The sequence below is a fragment of the Ornithorhynchus anatinus genome, chromosome 10 (assembly GCF_004115215.2).
Source record: "Ornithorhynchus anatinus isolate Pmale09 chromosome 10, mOrnAna1.pri.v4, whole genome shotgun sequence".
Lineage (NCBI taxonomy): Eukaryota > Metazoa > Chordata > Mammalia > Monotremata > Ornithorhynchidae > Ornithorhynchus > Ornithorhynchus anatinus.
Genome location: NC_041737.1, coordinates 14,049,013 through 14,070,619, shown reverse-complemented (window position 1 = coordinate 14,070,619; position 21,607 = coordinate 14,049,013). Strand labels below are relative to the sequence as shown.

The window sequence follows — 21,607 nt, the reverse complement described above, 5'->3', positions numbered from 1 at the left end:
TAAAAATAATAATGATGGTATTTGTTAAGCACCTATTATATACCAAGCATTGTTCTAAGCACTGAAATATCTGACCATACCTTGATAACAGATCTGGTAGCTACATTCCCTGCTTAGAGTCTCGATGGGGGATATAGACATTGAGGGAGGGGTAAATAAAGGGTGCAAATCAAACTGCAAAGCCACTGATGACTTTCAGGAGATATCTAAGGTATGCTGGAGAAGCAGCTTGCTCTAATGGAAAGAGCAAGGGCCTAGGAGTCAGAAGGACTTGGGTTCCAATGTCTGCTGTGTGACCTTGGGCAAATCACCTAACTTCTCCATGCTTCAGGTCCCATATCTGTAAAATGGAGATTCAATGTGTTCTCTCTCTTACTTAGACTGAGTGCCCCAGGTGGGATCTGATTAAACTATATCCACCCCAGCACTTAGTACTTTATGGTATTTTGTTAAGCACTTACTTATCTGTACTGTACTAAGTGCTGGGATAGATACAAGGTAGTCATGTTGGACACAGTCCATGAACCACTTTTTACAGCTGAGGTAAATGAGGTACATAGCAGTGACTTTTTTCCGATGCTTGGGAAGGAAGCATGTGACACATTCCTTGCCCACAGCGAGCCCATGTTTTGATGGAAGAGACAGAATCAAAAGTGTTTACAAAGAGGGTAATCAGATCAGTAATTAAATGCACGATTGCCCAAATATATATGCATAGCTGTTGAGGATGTGCATAAGTAAATAAGTGCTAGAGAGGGCTGATGGGGTAATAAACAGAAAGCTGGTGGATTCTGGTTCACATGTTTAGCTTTAAAAGACAAAACATGGAAGTAGAAATGTTCTGTAAGCAGTGAGAATTGCAGGATAGAGATGCAGGGGGAAGAGGGAGACCTGGAAATTAAGGATTACCACTGTAAAATTAATTGTCTGGAGAAGACACTAATGCTAGGAAAAGTCCAGGGAAAACGTGGAAGAGGCAGACAGGCAGCTAGATGGATAGAGATCATAACAATGATAACGGAAGAACCTTTAGAAAGGTTGCAGGTTATGACAGAAGACAGGACGTTCTGGAGAAAGCATATCCACGAGTCTCTATGAATTGGAAATTACTTGACGGCACTTAATAATAATAACTGTAAAATTGGGATCTATTTGCATATCACATCCAAGGAGGTAAACCCCTCAGGGAAAGAGTAAATGTGGAATAGAAGAGGGAAGCAATGTCACCTAGGGGAAAGAGCATGGACCTGGGTTCTAATCCCCTCTCTGCCACTTGTGTGACCTTGGGCAAATCATTTCACTTTCCTGTGCTTCAGTTTACCTCATCTGTAAAATGGGGATTAAGACTATGAGTCCCATATGGGATATGGACTGTACAGGTAGTCCAACCTGATTACCTTCCATTCAACCCAGTGCTTAGCACAGTGCCTAGCACTTAAATACCATTTTAAAAAAGGGAAGAAGATCCAAAGATGAACCTTGGGGTCAAATTACATTACTACCTTCACAATAGATCACAATTTGGAAACTTTCCAATTTACCCCTATTTCCCTTTAGATACATGGAATCTAAATCTCTTTCAGACTTCAACATTTTCCCCAGTTTAATGTAAGCACTATAGTATCCTCACCTACTAAATAAAACCATTTCAAATTACATCATTTTTTCCCCCAAGTCTACTGTTAGCATGAATTTTCAAGCTCGCTGTGAGGCCAATTTTGCAACCACTCTCAATACTTGAAATCAAATCCTGGCCTCACTGCAAAAATAATGTAACTCCTAGAACCAATTCATGAGTCATTAACTGCTCTCCAACCAGTCCAACCATAGGATTTTGACTATCTGATAAAAGTAACATTAGTTTCAATGCCACCTAGGGTCAAGGTCATGACTCAGGGCATCCAAAGGCATTAAATTTTTGCCTAAATATTTCCATTCTGAAATCATCAAAAAAAAAACCAAAACACTCAAAATAAAGATAAAAAGAAATGTTACAACATGTTTCCTAACGTGACTAGAAACAAATAAGACCAATATTTTGTATACCAAAGAGCAGAGTCACTCAGACACGTAGGGGATGCTGGATTCTTTGCATAGACCCCCTTGAATAGTAAATAAAGCAAGTTATAGCATGGAAATATATTTTTTTAATCTTTTAATTGCTATTGTAGGAGTGTCATTAAAACACAACAAAATAATCATTTTCTGACTTTGACTGAATGCAAAATGTACAACACTACAATGTGCAAGCAGATCATCTCCTGTTTTTCTTCCCAGAAATGCTGTAAAATCCCTGGTGAGATGATAGCTGATGACAGATGACAAGAGACCTTGGTGTCTCAATTGATTGCCCAAAAAGGCCTGAAATCAAAAACACCCATAAATCCTTAATTCATTCCAAGCCACAAAGAGCAGAAAAATCAGGGCATTCTGAAACACTTTCAGATCATTTTTAAAAAGACCTCTTCTTTGGTAAATTCAATGAAATTGGGCAAATCTCAATGTTCGTAAAGTATGTATTCTATATTATTGAAGTTAAAATTTACATATGTTTTTTCTGCATTCCAAGTACAATAAAAGTCTGTATCTACCCCAACGACACTACACCAAAGGAGTGGTGGATCTACTTTTTAAATGCTAACAGCCTCAACGACGTTCCTAGTGACATAAAATCTGTGCCACCCCAAGGCTTCAGAAGCTGAGAAGTTTGAGATTTGCCATTAGCGTGACCTCTGTCAAAGTTCCTAAGGTCTCCATCTGTGTGTGAATAACTACCAGGCCACAGGCATGAAGATCCCTAGAGCCGCTTGCTCCTGACTACCTGCTGCTTCCAAAACATGGGCCAGACATTCACTGCACACACTCACAGGATCAAACAGAGGCTAACAGGCATTGGTTATTCATACAAACTCAGAACTTAAATTGAACTTTCCCATATCTGTGCTGTATGTAATATTGCTTTTTTCTTGACTGGATCTCCAATCACCTCAGAAAAAAATAACCATATTTGGTAATCGGGGCAGCTACTTGACAAAAGATACTACTAAAAAAAATCATTTTATTTCCTTCATAAAACTATCTTTTACCTTTCCCCCAGTTAAAAGGTTAAATACTCAGATGGTACATAAGCATGAATCACAACTGCAGCTTTGTGGTTCCTCTTTTCCAAAGACTTAAGACAGCAAATTTACTATGATTACACTTTTCTTCAAAATCTACATATAAATCATGAATTTGGCTCTTAAAATCACTTTCTTTAAGGTCTTAAATCATCACCTATAGTTTAATTAAGTAATATTACTGAAGAATAGGTTAAGAGGAAGGAGAGGGGCTGATGTACTAAAGTACTTAAAACACACAATTTCTCCAAAGAATTTCAAATGATGCAGAATAACCTGCTTCCATTCTCCTCTTCAAAAGTTACCAACAAAAATATGAAAAATGTTTTAAGGACATTTAGATTTTGCATGCAGCGAAATTTGTCAAAAAGGAAAGCTGCATTTCATTCTTCAGGCAACAACCAATTTGGACACTACAACAATAAGTGAAATTATTTCATCGGCTTTGTTTCTAGAGCATCATTTTCACCCTAAATACTTATCGACACTAAACACATTCAGTGTTGATTAGCCCTTTTTTTAGTATTAGCTTCTGTCAGCTTGACTTTCCCAAATACAACTCTGTATCTAGCCATGTATATCTAACTGGAGTTCTAAACATCTCTTTCAAAGATAATCCAATATAGCTTACTAAAATTTTAACTGTGTTAAGTGAAGTGGAAAAAACACTATCTGCATAACTACTGATTACCTTGAAATTAATGCCAGCATAAAAATCAATTAATGTGAGAATCAATCGCATTTACTAAGCACTTACTGTGTGCAGAGCACTTTACTAAGAGCTTGGGGGAGTACAAAAAAATCAGAATTTGTAGACGCATTCCAGCACACGAGTTTACAGTCTAGAGGGGGAAACACACTTTGATATATACATTACAGATATGAATTTAAGTGCTATGGGGAAGAGGGTAGAGTGTTATATGACCTTGCGCAAGTCACTTCTCTGTGCTTTGGTTACCTCATCTGCAAAATGGGGATTAAGACTGTGAGCCGCATGTGGATCACGGACTGTGTCCAACCTGATTAGTGTGTATCTACCCCAGTACTCAATTCAGTGCCTGGCACTAGTAAGTGCTTAACAAATACCAGTTAAAAATAAAAAACTGACTCCTATTTAGTCACCGCACAGGTATAACACTTAACTAGCTGAAACTTGCACCTACTTTACGAGAAAGCTAAAATCTCAGCTTCCTCACCTCTCCCACCGATTCATTCATCATCAGCCCTGCTTCTCCACCTCTTGAGCACTCATGACCTTCTCTCTCAGGTTTCCCGGTGACTTGAACTTCAGGTGCTGAGCAGCTTTCTCTGTTCTATTCATTATGTCTGAGTGTTGACTTGGGCAGTCCTCCAAGTGAGCTGTCCAGTTAGGTGCAGTAAAACCCAGGCATTAGAGCGGGTTTTAGGGATAAAGATTCACTAGATCAAAAAAGCATTTCAACTTGACCGTTCAGACAGATTTGATTCTTTTAATTTACATTAGCACATCTGAAATTCTGCCCAACAAGGGAGAAAATCAAGCTGTAATAGAGCTACACGTGAAGGTAATTTCTTAAACTAAACCTCAAAAATTCTAAAAATATTAGAGTATTGTAGAAGAGGTTATTTAAAAAGGATATTCTTAAAATATTCTGTAAAAATGAATGAGGTTTTTTCTGTAAATCTCTGATTTATGCTGACCTCACTTGGACTATTTCACAAGTTTCAACTTTGATGGCTGCCACTGAACAGTCAGGGTCTCACCTGCTGTTTGACTACAAGTCAATTCCATCTTCTCCCATGTTTCCTCATCCAATAATGAGCCAACTTAGCAATGTCTAAGATGGTGACAGGGGATAAAAGGGTAAGATAAACCTTTTGATTCTTAATAGAAGAGAACAAAAAGGAAAGAACGATAATATTGATTAAATGAGGAATAATGTCTTGACCTATGTAAATTAAATAACAACGTGCATATTAGGGATGAGCAGTTCCACACGAATCACTGACAAAATTTTTCAGCTGATTTAGAATCACATATCTAATTATAAGAGAGGAAAGGAAATCTATTAATGAATCATATTTACTGAATGCTTACTATATGCAGAGCACTATACTATGCAGGTGGGATAGCACAATAAACAGAATTGGCAGGCAGGTTTCCTGCTCACACAAGCTTTCAGTCTACGGGGGGAAAAAACATTACTACGCAAAAGTAATTTATAATATATAATTTAAAGATATGTACCTAAGTGCTGTGGGGTTGGGGCAAATATCAAATGTCCAACGGGAAATGTGTATGGAAACATATTTAAGAACAGCCATTAGTTCAAACTGCAGTCAGTCCTGGACTTCTTAATAATATCAAACCTAATAAAGGGCTAAAGGATTTCAAGGAGTGCTCTACCCTAATCTTTCATAGAAGACTTGTGAAAATAACAACTGGCAAAGGAACCCCAGCAAATGCATGAATAGTCATACTCTATTCAAAAAGCTTAAGCCCAAACTCTGCTACCTCATTCACATTGTGGAGTAGAGCCAATGCAAGTTGATTACATGACAAGAGCAGTGACTATCATTAAGATAAATTTATGGATTTAAGAGATGCACCTATCATTCTTCCTCCGAGACTTCAAAGCTATTTGATAGGCTCTGCTCTAGGAGTTACCAAGTTCCAGATCGCTAGATTCCTTGTCCTTTCTCCTCCTGCATTCTACACCTAAAAATATAGTAAGAAATTTTCTAGCTATTCAGTAAATTTACCACCATTTGAAAAATTATTTCGAGACCTTAGGCTTGGTTAGACCAATGAAACTAACTGTAAAACTGATAGACACAAGTCTTGTTAAACCTGCCTTCAGTAAATAAGCTTCAGGAAATACATAGAGACTGTGGCAAACCTCCCGTTAACATTCAGATGCACAGATGATACTTCCAACAGCTGTATGCTTGGGCCTTTGGCCTTTATTTAAACTAATTATTACAAAAAAGACTGCGTGGTAAATACTAATATTCCTGTTGCTTCTCTGATATGCACATAAATTGTATATTAATCAAATTGAGCAATCTCTGGTACCTGAAATGTGCAAAATCTGAATACTCAGGATAACCAGAAGCAGGGATGAATTATTACATTTCTGGCCCAGAAGTGGGAACAAAAATGAGAACTTTTGTCAAAATATGTGAAAATGAGAGTGAGGAGATGTAAATTTTCTTTAAGTGAAGAAATTATCCCATAATTTGATCAATTAAATGCCTAATCCCGCACTATGTAAACTCTGCTGAAAATAATGTATAATAAAATGGGCCTTTTGCTTAAGATTACAAAGAAAAATTGCCAATGTGTAAGATGCCCAAATAACTTTAAACACTTCTCCAGGACAACACAGACCACATTGCTTCTATTATTTTACTTGTTACTATTTTATGATGTCTAAATTATAGAAACCCATAATTTTTTACAACCCATCATTTTTTACTTCTTCATGAATTTAAGATTCATGCTAAGCCCTAAAATAAAAAATATTTGCAGCTAGAAAAATGTAGGGGTAGGAAACTAACACGTAGAATTCAATGACTGTAAAACTGTTAATGATTCACACTTCTTTCAACATACTTAACTCTTTGTATTTCTCTGAATGCTTGTGATGATAAATGCAAATCTAGAATTTTTTTCTTACTGGAAGTCAACCATAAAAAGTAAATTTAATCCAATTATTCAATTCAGGATGAATATACAAAATAATTACACAAAGAAAAAATGAAATCTCTTTAGATTTAATTTGTATTCTTCACTTAATTAACGCAAGCTTTTCAAGGTTTAATTTGCACTTAATAGGGAGGAATTTTATTCAATTTGCTAATTACTACATTTTCAAGCTGTTTTCCTGAAATTGATGCCAGCATACCACAATGACAATCCAAATTTTTTCAGTTACCTCGGATGACGTAATTATCGAGAGCTTCTTCCATTTTCTGCAATGCTTCACTTCTGTTAGAACCATATGTAATTAGCTAAAAGGAAAGTATGTAGATTAGATAAAAACCCAAAGTGATTATTGCAGAAAAATGTGACATCTTGTCAAAAATTTCATTCACCTGCTCACAGAACCTACATGGTAGGGATGATGTATTTTGATTTTTGTTTTTTTAGAGTATATGTGTAAGTTAAAACTTGGCTGCATTTTTCATGGTCTTAAGACTCCTGCAAACTATGGAGGCCCAAAACAGATTAAGGGATAGTTTTTGAATTTCACAGATATTTAAATTTTTTGATTTCAATAGTTTAATGCCACTAAATTCTGAAAATTGGAGGACCTCTGAATTTTACAGTGCTAACAACTGCAGCTATAGAGAGGGAACTATTTGTCAGCACTTATGCACAGCCTGGAAGTAAAAAACACCTGGGTTCTATTCCCGGCTCTGCCAAGTGTCTGCTCTTTGACCTTGGGCAAGTCACTTTACTTCTTTGTCCTTCAGTTCCCTCATCTGTAAAATGGGGATTGTGACTCTGAGCCCCATGTGGGACAGGGACTGTGCCCAATCTGATTTCCTTATATCCACCCCAGAATTTAGTGCAGTGCCTGGCACACAGTAAGCACTCAAATACCACAGTTATTACTATTATTATTATATTTCTGAGCCTTTCCTGCTGTTTTCTCCGATTAAAGTGTTCCACCCAGAAGCTATTTCGCCCCCTTCAGAAACTTTCCTCCCTCCCTACAATGCACTGGCCCAAACACAAAGTTTAGGCCTTTTCCATCCACTCCCCAGCCTGGAGCATTCCCTCTCACAATCTTTCTAGTTCCCTCTCTCTGGAATTCCAGCCTGGGGAAATCTCAGTCGACACTGGAGGCAGCACCCCAAATTTTTGAGACATTCATTCAATAGCATTTATTGAGCGTGCTTATTATGTGCAGAGTACTGTACTAAGCGCCTGGAATGAACAAGTCAGCAACAGATAGAGACAGTCCGTGCCCTTTGACGGGCTTAACCCTAAACAGGAAGTAGTACTTTTCCTATTTAAATGCAAGTTGAAAATCCTTTGACCTGCAACAGACCCAAAACCCATCACCTGACCCAGGCCTTCCTGTATTCCCTTGGATGTTAGTGGGCCACTAAAGGCACCTTTTAGAAAAAAAGATTCTAGGTTAATTCAGTCAATCATTGGGTGCTATTTAGTGAGCCCTTCTGTAGACTGTGTCCAAACTTATTTGCTAGTATCCACCCCAGTGCCTAGTACAGTGCCTAGCACATCGTAAGCACTTAAAGTCCCTTCTAGACTGTGAGCCCATTGTTGGGTAGGGACTGTCTCTATTTGTGGCCGAATTGTGCTTTCCAAGCGCTTAGTACAGTACTTTGCACACAGTAAGTGCTCAATAAATATGACTGAATGAATGAATAAATGAACAAATACCATAATCATTAGTAAGCACTTGGGAGAGGTACAATACAGGAGATATGGAAGTAAACGTTCAACAACTACTCACCAAGTGCTTATTCAGGAATACTAAGCCAAGTAAGGAGGAGAACCTCATCCTCAAAATCAATGGTATTTATTGAGTACTTACTATGTGCAGAGCACTGTACTAAGAGCTTGGGAGGATACAATATAGCAGACTTATATTCCCAATAAAAAGAACATTCCTCACGGACAAGTTTACAGTCTCAAAAGGCAGATCTGTCCTCCCTTGCAGCTGTTTTCATTTTAAAATGATTCATAACACTTCAAGAACATCAGCATGGCATAGGGGAAAGAGCACAAGCCAGCTCTTTCACTTATTGTGTGACCATGGGTCAGTCATTTAACTTCCGTGCCTCTGTTTCCTCATCTGTAAAATGGGACTAAAACCTGTTCTCCCACTTAGTTCGAGCCCCATGTGGGACAGGGACTGAGTCTGACCCGATTCTCCTGTATCTATGCCACTGAATGCAACTTAACATAATGCAGTGTACAATAATAATAATAATAATGGTATTTGTTAAGCGCTTACTATGTGCAGAGCACTGTTCTAAGCGCTGGGGTAGATACAGGGTAAATATTGTCCCACGAGGGGCTCACAGTCTTAATCCCCATTTTCAGATGAGGTAAAAGAGGCACAGAGAAGTTAAGTGACTTGCCCAAGATCACACAGCAGACAAGTGGTGGAGTCGGGATTAAAACCCACGACCTCTGACTCCCAAGCCCAGGCTCTTTCCACTGAGGCACGCTGCAGGTAGCTTTTTGCAAAACTCATTATATTTTAAAATTTAAGCAGAAGTGGCCACCATCATAGCTTTAGATTTCAAAATTTTACAGATTACATTTTTCTAGAAAGTCTCCTTTCAAAACTTTAACCCTAAAGAAACTTATTCTTGGATGAAAAAGAGAAGTTTAAAAATGCGACTAACTTTTGAGATCATCGGATCATAATATATGCTTATATCACTTCCTTGTTGGATACCACTGTCTACACGGACCTGGAAAACAAAAGAAAAAGTCAATGACAATGCCTTTGTGTTTTCTATGAATTTTTGAAAGGAACAAATTTTATGTAAGCAACCGGTGTGGAGTCGTCAAACGGCATTTCCTTTTAAACAGAACGCCCGCGAATGCCTGACGCTAAAGTTAACGCGTCTCCTCTTCAGAAAGGACAAAAGGCGTTCCTCTACCAATTATTAGGCAGATCGCTTTGATCCGTCAAACAGCACAACACACCTGCTTTATCTCCACTGGGGAAAAGGATGCCAAAAAGTAGATTTCGTGAGTTAGAACGTTTTTCTGACTTAGCACCATCGGAGGCCGCATGAAATGATCTGTCGGAGTCCTCCGCCGGAGAGCTGGCTCATGGCGATCGCCCCTTGTTATCATATTCCCAAGGAAACCTTCTGAGCCTTGCATTGGGGACCCTACTCAGACACATTCAGCAGGAACCCTGGAACTCTGCTTATGAGCTCTATAGGAATACTGATAATGTGGCTTTCATGTCTGCGACACTTTCCTTTTCTGCCTCACCCGCTAAACTGTAAACATTGTTTTCTGATGCCGTTGTTCCCTTGAGGCTTTCATGTTTACACAGCTTTTTCCATAGTTTTGCTTTGTAAGAACACTGCCCCAATTAAAGCTCTGATTCTGCAATTTCCATGAAAAAAAAGGCAAAAGTTCAAAACATTCTTTTGAAGAATCTGACTGCTGTTAACCAGCCAACAAGTTAGTTAGTACAATGCTGATTCTTGCTTTCATCTCCCAGTTTGATTTCATCGAGGTTAGCCACACAAGAACTTTTAAACTGAGCGGTTCCTGGGGAATAAATATTTATTAAAATGTTGCTGCCTGGTTTTGGAATCTGAAGCATTTAAAAGCTAATCAAAACATTCGAGGCCGAGAGACACACCCCGCAGAACGGATCTCGAGGACCGAAGAATTCAATCGAAGCTGCTGGATCAGCAGGACTTTGATAGCCTACATTGTAAAGAGGGGGTGGAGAGAAGACCAGAAGCTCACAGAGATCTTCACCTGTGGGAAGAAACCTTTCTAATCAACCGCAGCTCATCTGTCTGCAGCAAGACAGAAAAAGGTCAACACAGCGGCTGTTAGGCCTTTAATATTTTAATTTAGGCAATTATCAAGGGACCACATGTAGAACCTCTTGTCTAGAGTACTCACATGAGGGTATGATGATGGCTTTATTATACAAATGACACAAAAGAGACGATAATAGGTTTATTCATTTCAGAAAGAATGACTGCACTGGAGGTGTGTTTGCCAACATACACAGTGATATAAATATATAGTACAGGTACTATATATCAGTATTTATACTGATCTCCACAATGTGAACAACAGATTTGAATTGAAATCAATCAATTTGAGAATGCATACTGAAGAGCCCGATACTTACCACACTAAGAAGCACAGCCAAAAAGCTTCCTCAAATATTAGTGAAAAGGTTGAAAAATATGAATGGCATCCTGAAAATTAATGAAACCTAAATCTACTCATTTTCCAACATTTATGTTTCCCAGAAATAAATCAGCCACTAGTACTACCTGTTGTGTGCCTTCTGGGTACAGAACACTGTTCTAAGGTCTATTGAAAATATACAGGAGCTAATAGCTATAGTCCTTGCATCAAGGAGCTGACCTCCTATCAGGTAAGAAAAACACAAAAATAACCTAGAGATGAGAGAGGAAGAAAGGGCCATAAATGAGTTAGTGTGGTAATAATAAGGTATGCAAGACACAAGCAACATGGCTAGTGGACAGAGCACAGGCTGGAAGGCTGTGGGTTCTGATCCCAGCTCTGCCACTTTTCTGCTGTGTGGCCCGGGGCAAGTCGTTTCACTTCTCTGTGCCTCAGTTACCTCATCTGTAAAATGGGGGTTGAGACCGTGAGCTCCACATGGGACAGGGACCAAGTCCAACTTGATTTGCTTCTATCCACCCTAGCTTCACACAGTGCCTGGCACACAGTAAGCACTTAACGAATACCGTCATCATCATCATCATAATAATTACTATTATCATCATCATCATCATATTACACGCTGTGCTACAGGAGGTTGTGAGGTGACAAGTATTTAGGTGGCAGAGAGGTGCTGAGGTGGCAATTTGGGGAGAATAGCCATTAATTGGGGAAGGCCTCCTGGAGGACACGTGATTTTAGGAGGGCTCTGAAGATGAGAGATCTGCAGTCTTTCAGATTCCAGGGGGGACTGGAATTCCAGGGGGACTGGAACAAAATGGGAACAGTCAGGGATGATGCCATGCTTGAGGACTTCAGAGATAGGGAGGATGGGAGTACTGTCAATTGTGTTGGAAAAGGTTGGTGAAGGAGAGAATTTAGCCATACATAGTTGAAGACTTGGCAACAAGGAAACAAACTGCAGAAGGTGCTCTTACTTTCAGTTTTGTCTATCTTATGTCTTGTTCGTGGTCGGCCCCATGACAGTTTTGAAACCCCCACACATTTACATCTGTGGCAACAACAGAGAAGGGTTGAAAATTCCAAAACTTCAGAGTGCTCAGAGTTTCTCTTGGCAGTTTGAGATGGAATGGGATACTTTGTTTTTGCTAACTCTGATAACGGAAAAGCAGATCTCAATTCAAGCATGTTTGGCCTTCACAGTATCTTTGGCTTGTAAGCAAAAGTAACCTTACCATCAAGCACCTCTCACATTGGTTAGAGAATACATGTCAGAGAACCAACTTGCCTCATTACTGTCATTATAGGGACTATTTGTTCACCAAACAGTGAAGGATCACTAGACAATTCATTAGACCTATTTAATTCTTCCAAGGTGACTTATTTTCATTTTTAAATGCCCAGGCATTATCAAATTCCGAGTGTGAAATCATTCACCCATTTGTTCAATTTGCTAGCAGTTATTTATACGTTCTGGGCATGTAGTACCTCACCTATGGAATTTCCAGATTTAAACAAATTACAGTTAATTATTCATTCTGCAACTTTTTAAAAAGTGAAGCCAAACTGGGCCTCAACACTCCCAGGGACCCAAATGTACATAAAGAAAATAAAGGATGCTTTCAAGAAACACAGGAACAGATCGACTCTGAAGGTAAGGTATCTGTGACACTCTATTGTCCGGCAGCAGAAAAAACAACCCCCCAAGAATGGTTTGTTAAAGGAAAATAAGTGGTGTTGCTTTTAATATGTTAAGCAGGGAAAACAACAAACGGCTCAAAAACTCCATCCAAGAGGCCGAGTCCATTGCTCCAAAGCCTCCGGCATAATTAAAATCTCTTTCTTTGGTACCACGACGGCCCACGTGAAGCTATCAGGAGTCTCCCACCCTTCATTTTCAATTCACCTCTCCCCCTAAGCACAACTCCCAGCCCGCCATGTCTACCTGACAAGTGACAGCCCAATCTGATTAAATGCTTGCAAGGGAGGGGACTGGTGGGCCTCCATGACAGGCCAAAAGTGATCACCATGGAGATACATAATTACAGCTGTCAACGCATCTACTGTCCTGCTGGCATCAATTTGATTGCTCCCAGCAATAATGATAGACAAAGCTTAGTGTGCACTCTCCTGCACCCAATCACTTTATCTATTCCTTGGTCCATTTAGCTGACATGCAACATTCACACAAGCAAATAACAGCAGTAAGCAGAACATTTAAGGCATTTTAATTGTTTTTTTCTTTCTATGGATGGCTCGCAAGCGCAAATGTTATTACATAAAACTCCTGCTGCAGCATTAATTGAAGTAAGATTTGGTGGGACAAAGACTGTAGGGGGTAGAGTTTGTCCATTATCACTTGTACTTTCAACAGGTCTCACGTCTGAAAATTGCAAATTGCAAAAACTTGCAAGGGCAAAATGCTTGACATCCCGTTAGCTATTACAACGTGGTGAAAACTTCTAACAACCGGAATAATCATTATGAGTTCTTTCTTAATACTTTTGAGCTGGAATAAAAAAAATAGTTTAGATACATTCTACAATAGTAGTTTTCTTATCCGCTATTTAACATCATATAATGCCTGTTAAAACTTAATTTTTTTCCTGCTTTAAGGCTTTGAACACAGCATGTGGCCTCAAAGCCTAGAAAGGGTCAGGCCCCTTTAGAAAGCACATAGGCAAAAACAATTTAACAAGTGAAATAAATCATATATCTAGTAACATCTCCAAATTTAGACTCCTTCCTGTAATCTTTCACTACTCTCCATACAAGTAATCAAAACGGATAATCATATTCACAGATGGTACAGCCTTGTCATTCTGCCAGTCGATACGGTGTCATATATATATGCACTTATTACTTTGACTACTTTGATTATATAGAAAGGAGATATCCTTGTTCTTTTTGCATAGTAAAAACTATTTAACAAATCCCCATTCGAGATACTTCAACCAGGCAATAAAATGAATAACCACTACTTTGCTTCAACTGAAGCAAATGATATTTGACTGCACTTGAAGAGCACTTTTAGGTGAACAGAAATGAAGGAGAGCTTTCCTTTCCCTAATCATTTCAGGAAAATTATTCATTTCACATTTGATATTTCATTACTTTTTACCACTGTGGTGAGATTACAGAATTGGTTTGAAATGGTCAAATTTAACACAAAATTTGTTTTGAACTAGAAATAAAGTGTTCATAAGTATCCTGTGTAGATTTTTGTGACCTTTGGGTATATAAAGGGCTTTAAGAGTAAAAAAAAAAAAAAACCTTACAACTTTTTCAAACTGTCAAAAATGGAGATAAGGTAAATACAGGAGTGGATGGAAAGGTGCAAAAAAAACACCTCACAAATTCCCCTCCTCCAATAAATACCTGCTTCTTTTTGCTATGTCCAATTTAAGAGATGAACATAAATATACAGTTCCACCCCCTGAATTTATCAATTTGGCTGAAGACAAATGATTAAGTAACTTACTCCAGGAAGGGATGATGGCTCTTGGTATTGAGACAATCTCCCAATAGACGGCAGGCCAAAAGACTTGTAGGGATCCTTAAACAAAGTTCAAACAAAAGTTAACTTTAGCTTCAAAGGATGAACTAGAGGAAACAATGTATAATAGCTACATAATGATAGTACTAATAACTTTTTAAAAAAACACTGACAGGTCTGTTTTTAAACCTTCTGGTTTTTCAAATATTATGGGGGAGAGGGGTAACAAAAATCCTATTATTTTTTCCTAAAATTTCATAGCTTTACCTGCAAAGCTCCCCGACATATTACAAAAAATAGAAATCAATAGGGAACCCACTATATTAACTTGAATTTGCTACATTTTTAATCAACCATTCCCAAGATGCTTTAAACATGAAGAAAATAACCTACAATCTACAAACACTCCCAACTTCAAGAAGACTATGACAAGATGGGCAGTTTGTTTTCTAGCATCTCAAATTCACAGAAGGCTGAGAAAATTTTTTAAATTGTAGTTATTCAATAAGATCTACAAAGACCATTCTAAGTGCAATATTGGATATATCCTTGATGATAAGTATGACGCAACACTTATGTGTTCAGTGTCACAATAAATAAGGAGAAAAGAGCTCTATTAGCATTTAAAATATAGCAAAAACCAAAAAACAATAAGTGAATTTTCAAGACATTAAAAATATTCAGGGCACACTGCTTAGAATAATCCAAAGACAAATACACTTTATATTTTAGTATGGGGGAGCTGTGATTTTCAGAACTGGAAAAAGTTCTCAGCCAATGTCATCCTCTATTTCTATATTTTAAAATAACATTTGGAGATGGCATAAAAAGTCATTTAATAGTATTTTATTAGTTATTTGATTTATATAGTACCCTCCCTCCAGTTTGCTATACTATTATCACACTGCATGGGATGCTCACATATGATTTGGGAAGTTGCTCCTAAGAATGCCCTATAAAAATAAATACCTCTAAACAATGAAACTTTTCAAAGAACAGATGAAATTGAGAAGCAGTGCTTAAAAAATAAAACTTTGTGGCTATAAAAATATTCGGCTAAAATCAAAGTAAGCATGGCATAAATGGAGCACTACCAATTATTTATGCAGAATTGATATAGAAAGTATTTAAGTGAAAATTTAAGTCCTGTTGCATTACCCATCTGGGAGACCCGTAAAATGATTAATAAACCTTCACATTTAACTGGTTAAGAAGATCCAAAATACTGTAGTCTACTCAAAACCAAAAACGTTTAGGAATGGAATCTACCTGTATAAAATCAATTACTTCCCTTCACGATAAAGGCTTAATTCTATTCCTAACATTGTTTCAAATTACGTTTCACAGAACTCGAACAACTTTAATTAGCCCACTCAGCACTTGATTTTGCTATAAACCTTGACTTCACCTTGGTGCTGACCTAATCCTGGTTCAGTATTACAGTTGCTCACCCTCCCACACATTACCACTCATTTTACCTCAGCATAAACTCGACATTCAACCGCCCAGCCGTTGATGGGAATATCATCTTGTTTGTGCCTGAGAGGGTAACCCTTAGCAACACGGATCATTTCTTGGACTAGGTCCAGGCCAGTAATGCATTCAGTGATGGGATGCTCAACCTGCAAGGTCAAGAGCTGCCAGTCATTAGGTGCAAAAAGAAGAAGAAGAAAAAAAAATACACAAACAGAAACAAATAAGAGTCCAAATGAAATGAAGCTCATGATCATTCAATCATCCTTGTCGAAAAGTCATATATAGAGAAGCAGTGTGCCCTGATGGAAAGATCACCCACCTGGGAGTCAGAGGGCTTGGGTTCTAGTCCTAGTTGCGCCCATTGCCTGCTGTGTGACCTTGGCCAAGTCACTACTTCTCTGTGCCTTGGTTTCCACAGCTGTAAAATCGGGATTCAACACCTGATCTCCCTCCTACTTAGACTGTGACTCCCACGTCACAGAGACTGTGTCCAACCTAGCCAATTTGTATCTACCTCAGTGCTTAGAACAATGCTTGACACATAAGAACTTAACAAATACCATAATTGGGTGTGTTTGTATGAACACCTTCCAATAAAAATGACCAAAAAAATTTGAGAGAGCACTAAATTTTAGGAAATATTTCCAGCAAGCAGCAAGCTTCTTCCATATTTCCTGAGTTGGAAAAATTATTTTAAAATTTGCATTGCAATTTTAAAAGAAATATAAATACTCCAAGTGGCCAATCACCAACCTGCTCTATGAAACTTAATGTGGCCCCTCCAGAAGCAGACTACAATTTTCCGCAGAACTAGTCCATCCTAAATCTCCCCATTCGCCTGCTCTCACTAACTTGCCCTGACAAGCAACCAGATTAGCGTAATCTTATATCAGCGCAGTGTAGCAGAAATGAGCAGATGGATCATTCAGGGTTTTTTTATCCCCCCTCCAGACTTATCTGTGTAATGGTTACACACACAATTGCTGGGCTGAACAAGTAAAATCACTTTGCCTTCTCAGCAAATTGCTATTAACGGCTTTTGTATGATGGGGATATTCCAGCCTTCCAAATTTACAAGGGGTGTGAATATGTATGCAAGAACAAATGCACAAGTGGACAAGGGCACAGATATTTGTAACACTGAATAGATTTAAAAATGCAATGGCTAATTACTTGATAACTATTCTAGAAAGCTACTTAATGGATTTAAACTATTTTACTCTAAAGAGCAAGAAAATCAGTGTCATTTTGCCAAATACTAGTATGACATTAAAAGTTTGGAAACTTTAAATTAAAAATGGGGGGGGGGATTCAATCCAATCCTATTTAAGGGTCAAATGTCTTTCAAAATGCACTCCCCAGTGGTTTCTCTATCATGACATGTCATACTATATATATTGAGACACTGGAAAAGGTCAGTGAACTAACCAGTTGTCCTCCTTACGTCAACTACACTAATTGAAGGAAAAGAGTTAGTCATTATAATAATCTTGAAGCTTATCAGAAACAGACAATGCATTGGTTCTCTAAAAAAAAAAAGCTTTGTAAAAATAAACAGATGGCATCCATAATTAGCCCTGTGTGTGTTGTGAGTTTGTTTACAGTTTCAACATTTTAAGACATTTTGACATAATTTTAATGACAAATCATCACTAAAATAAGCACCTTCTCTTTGAAGGAGAAATGTGGCACTGAAAGGAGGATCTCATTATGGCAGTTTAAGACTATCCCTTTGGGATTCTACCATAATTTCACCTAAAACAAAGTAGTCTTCAGCATATTTACGGTGGCAAAATTGCCGGTGGAATATATGAATAATTCTAAGGTCAATTTATAGTGTAGATTAAATAGACCACTGATTGTCTATTAAAACTCAATTTATTTATCACTTAACTCATCAATAAAACATGTTCCCAGTTAGGTAGCACTGATAAATTCATTAAAAAGCTTATATGATGTCATTTTTAAATTTGGTCTGACCGTTTCCCTTTTTTCCTCCCTCTGTGCTTTCTTCTAGCACATACATATTTAGAAGTAAAAGTGAACACTTGGTCAAATAAGCTGAAAAGCACATAAAATAGGAAGAGCAACTGGCTTTTCAAATACCAGTGCTTCATGGTATCCCTAACTGGTTAGAGCTCAACGGGATGTGCTGTTTGTCTAACTGTATACACTCAAATTATTATTAGTCAAGTGACCGATAAGTCTTTCCAAACCTAGTGCAATAAACCACTGGCACTTCGAAATTAACTGTGAAATTTAACTTTCTAAAAAGGTCGTTTCATTGGATCCTACTTTTCCTGTGTAGTACAGCATCACACCCTTGGAGGAAGATTCTCTTCCCTATTAATCAATCAGTGGCATTTATAATAATGTTGGTATTTGTTAAGCGCTTACTATGTGCAGAGCACTGTTCTAAGCGCTGGGGTAGATACAGGGTAATCAGGTTGTCCCACGTTAATTCTCATTTTACAGATGAGGTAACTGAGGCACAGAGAAGTTAAGTGACTTGCCCAAAGTCACACAGCTGACAAGTGGCAGAGCTGGGATTCAAACCCACGACCTCTGACTCCCATGTCCGCTCTTTCCACTGAGCCACGCTGCTTACTATGCGCAGAGCACTGTACTTAACGTTTGAGAGTAAAAATACAACTGAGTTGTTAGACATGTTCCCTGCCCACAGAGAGCTTGTAGTCTAGAGGCATTTAACCTCCATTTAAAATATGAGGAAACAGGCCCAGAGAAATCACATGACTTGCTCGATGTCACACAGCAGGCAAGAGGTATGGCCAGGATTAGAATCTGCTAATAATCAGGGTTTTGCCATCTTGCAGCAAGGACTCTTTCCAGGGGAGCAACCACGTGAACGGCAACCCTCAATGGTCGTCTGTGCATGTGGCTTTCAGACATGGATGGAACAGATTTTGTAGGAGTGGAATTGCCAACCTCTGGGGTCCACAATGATAGTACATCCTGTCTCTTGTACTTCCACGCAAAGGCAACTTTTTTCCCTTAAGCAGGGAGACCATGTTGTCCCTCATCTTAATTTTAGGCCTGTGGACTTAAAACAGCTTGTTCTGCCCCTTTGTGCAAAGAAAAATTAGGTTCACAGTCAATCATTTTTACTAAAATACAAACATAACTTCACTGCTATCCGTTGTTTTCTATTTTATGATCAGAAGGAGAATATCTGTATTTGTTTTTGCCTAAAAATGTAATCCCATCTACAATCCAGATCTTCGATATGACCAATCTCCCCCTGTGCTATGACTGAAAATACAGAATAACCACAAATAGGGTAGGCATTTTTTCATCACTATAACCAAGTAGTATTAGTTTGGTGTAATTTGCAAAAATTATGTTTTTCAACCATTACCTTGACTGCTGATCAAATGTTATAGGATGCATAGCAAAGAAAGATTTCTGTTACAATTCCTCCCCTACTCAAAGTTGACCCATAATAAAATCAATTCTCCCGTGACAGAGATGAGAAAAAGCTGTGTGAGTGAAGGGATAGAGGTGGGAGAGTCAAGAGTACGGTACAGTTAATGTTAACCAAATGTGAGACATCTTGGGTTATTGCAGATGTACATGAGAAACTTATGACCAACTTTGAGGCATGGAGAAATGCATCCTCAATATAGCAATCCATGCAACGTCAAGCAGCATAGATTGGAGTGGGAAGAGGCTGACACAGTCAACGCCTAACCATAATATGCTCAGAGTTTTACCGGGGGGTAGCTCTTTGGGTAGAAAGAAAAGGGTAGATCCAAGACCAGATGCATAGGAAGAACTGGCCTCATTTGACAATCGACTGAATGGGAGTTGGAAGACAGTGACGAGTCGAGGATGACGCTGAGGTAACGGACTTCCAGTAAATGGAGGATAGTACTACTATATCGTCTGAGATGGGGAAGATTGGGAGTAGGGGAAAAGTTCCTATAATTTGGGTGTATTGTACTCTCCCAAATACTTAGAACCGTGCTCTGTCCATAGTAAATGTTCAATAAATATCACTGATTGATAATATGCTACTTACAGAGTAGAAAACGACCTCCAAACTTTACCCCACGGGCAGGGCAGGGCAATGCAGTAGATTTCCAAGTAAACCATGCAATAAAACCTATTGGATCAACAGTCTGAGGGCAAAAAGGGGCTCCAATTCCAGTCACCTCTGAACCTCAGCCCAGAGGAATAGAAGGGCCAGGGGTGAAGCATGAGAGATGGCCAGTGGGGACAGAAACAGAGGAATTAGAGGGAAGATTATCCAAGTTACAGAAGAGCAGAGAGGCTGAGAGTGGAGTCCCAACAACTTGCTCACGCTGCTGCAAAGAAGACAAGGGAAGAACTGCACTAAGTTATTTGAACTCAACATGACTTGAGCCATGTTTCTAAATCAGGGATTTGAAATCAGATTGGGATTAGAAAGTAAGGTGGTATTGGAAGCATGATCTGAGATTAGATGATTCATGTCCCCTAGCTCCTTTCCCGGCTCCCTCCAAAAACAATAGAGACCATACTAAAATTAATATTGACTGTTGGGTTATTGCCACATTTTTTGATTTCTGTTTAGTCATGCGCTGCATGTCCTGAATGTCATGACTGCACACTACAGATACATAATCACACGACTGACCCTGACAAGATCTGGGTTCCAGACTCTGAATTACGTATTTGTATGGCTGGCACAATGGGTGAATAACGCATGCGATTCTTCCAGGGGCAGGCACCACTGTTTTGCCTGATAGATTAGACACATCAACCCTATGAGATTCCAAAGATAGCTCAGATATAGAGCAGATACATATATCAATGAAGTATTTAGAATTAATGAAGCACAATGGCCTTGGGAAGCCGGGTGGCCTAGGGGAAAGATCAGAGGGCTGGGAGTCAAAGGACCTGGGTTCTACTCCCAGCTCTGGCCAACTGTTTGCTACATGACCATGGGTAAGTCACAATTTGGCTATGCCTCAGTTTCCTCAACTGTAAGTAATAATAATGGTACTTGTTTAGCTCTTATTATGTGTCATGCACTGTTCTAAGCGCTAAGGTAGATACAAGGTCATCAGGTTGTCCCACGCGGGGCTCACAGTCAATCCCCATTTTACAGATGAGGTAACTGAGGCACAGAGAAGTCAAGTGACTTGCTCAAAGTCACACAGCTGACAACTGGTGGAGCCGGGATTAGAACCCACAATCTCTGACACCCAAGGCCTAGCTCTTTCCACTAAGCCACGTTGCTTATCTAATGGGGGTGAAATACCCATTCTCTTTCCTACCTAAGACTGTGAGCCCCAAATGGGGCAGAGATTGGGTCCAACCTGATTAACTTGTATCTACCTGGCACTGGGAACAGTGCTTGACATACAGGAAGCAAGGCCTTAATAATAAACCACACTGGGGTATCACAATAGGTCACTAACACCTGGGGAAGGATTCTCTTGGGAAAGCAGAACGGAGAACGAGTGGAATCAGGTACATGTCCCCTCCTTAATTCCCAAAATCCTCAGGAGCTCAAACAGGAGAATAGAGGAACAATTCTTGAAAATATCTCCAACTACTCGAGTTGCGCATCTCATTTTCCCAGTTTTCACAATTTGTCCTTGGGAATTCTAGAGCAAACTAAAAACCTTG

The 21,607-nt window shown here is 38.9% G+C and overlaps 1 protein-coding gene across 4 annotated transcripts in view; it reads right to left on the bottom strand.

The window, feature by feature from the left end:
* PCCA (propionyl-CoA carboxylase subunit alpha) overlaps positions 1–21,607 on the bottom strand; it is a 323,266-nt gene that overhangs the window by 152,378 nt on the left and 149,281 nt on the right. For all 4 annotated transcript variants that reach the window (XM_029073673.2, XM_029073672.2, XM_029073674.2 and 1 more), the window contains 4 exons: positions 15,976–16,119; positions 14,483–14,557; positions 9,489–9,557; positions 7,037–7,112 (listed from right to left, as the gene is read on the bottom strand). In XM_029073673.2, coding sequence (XP_028929506.1) covers positions 7,037–7,112; positions 9,489–9,557; positions 14,483–14,557; positions 15,976–16,119 — 364 coding nt within the window. The remainder of the gene's footprint in view (positions 1–7,036; positions 7,113–9,488; positions 9,558–14,482; positions 14,558–15,975; positions 16,120–21,607) is intronic.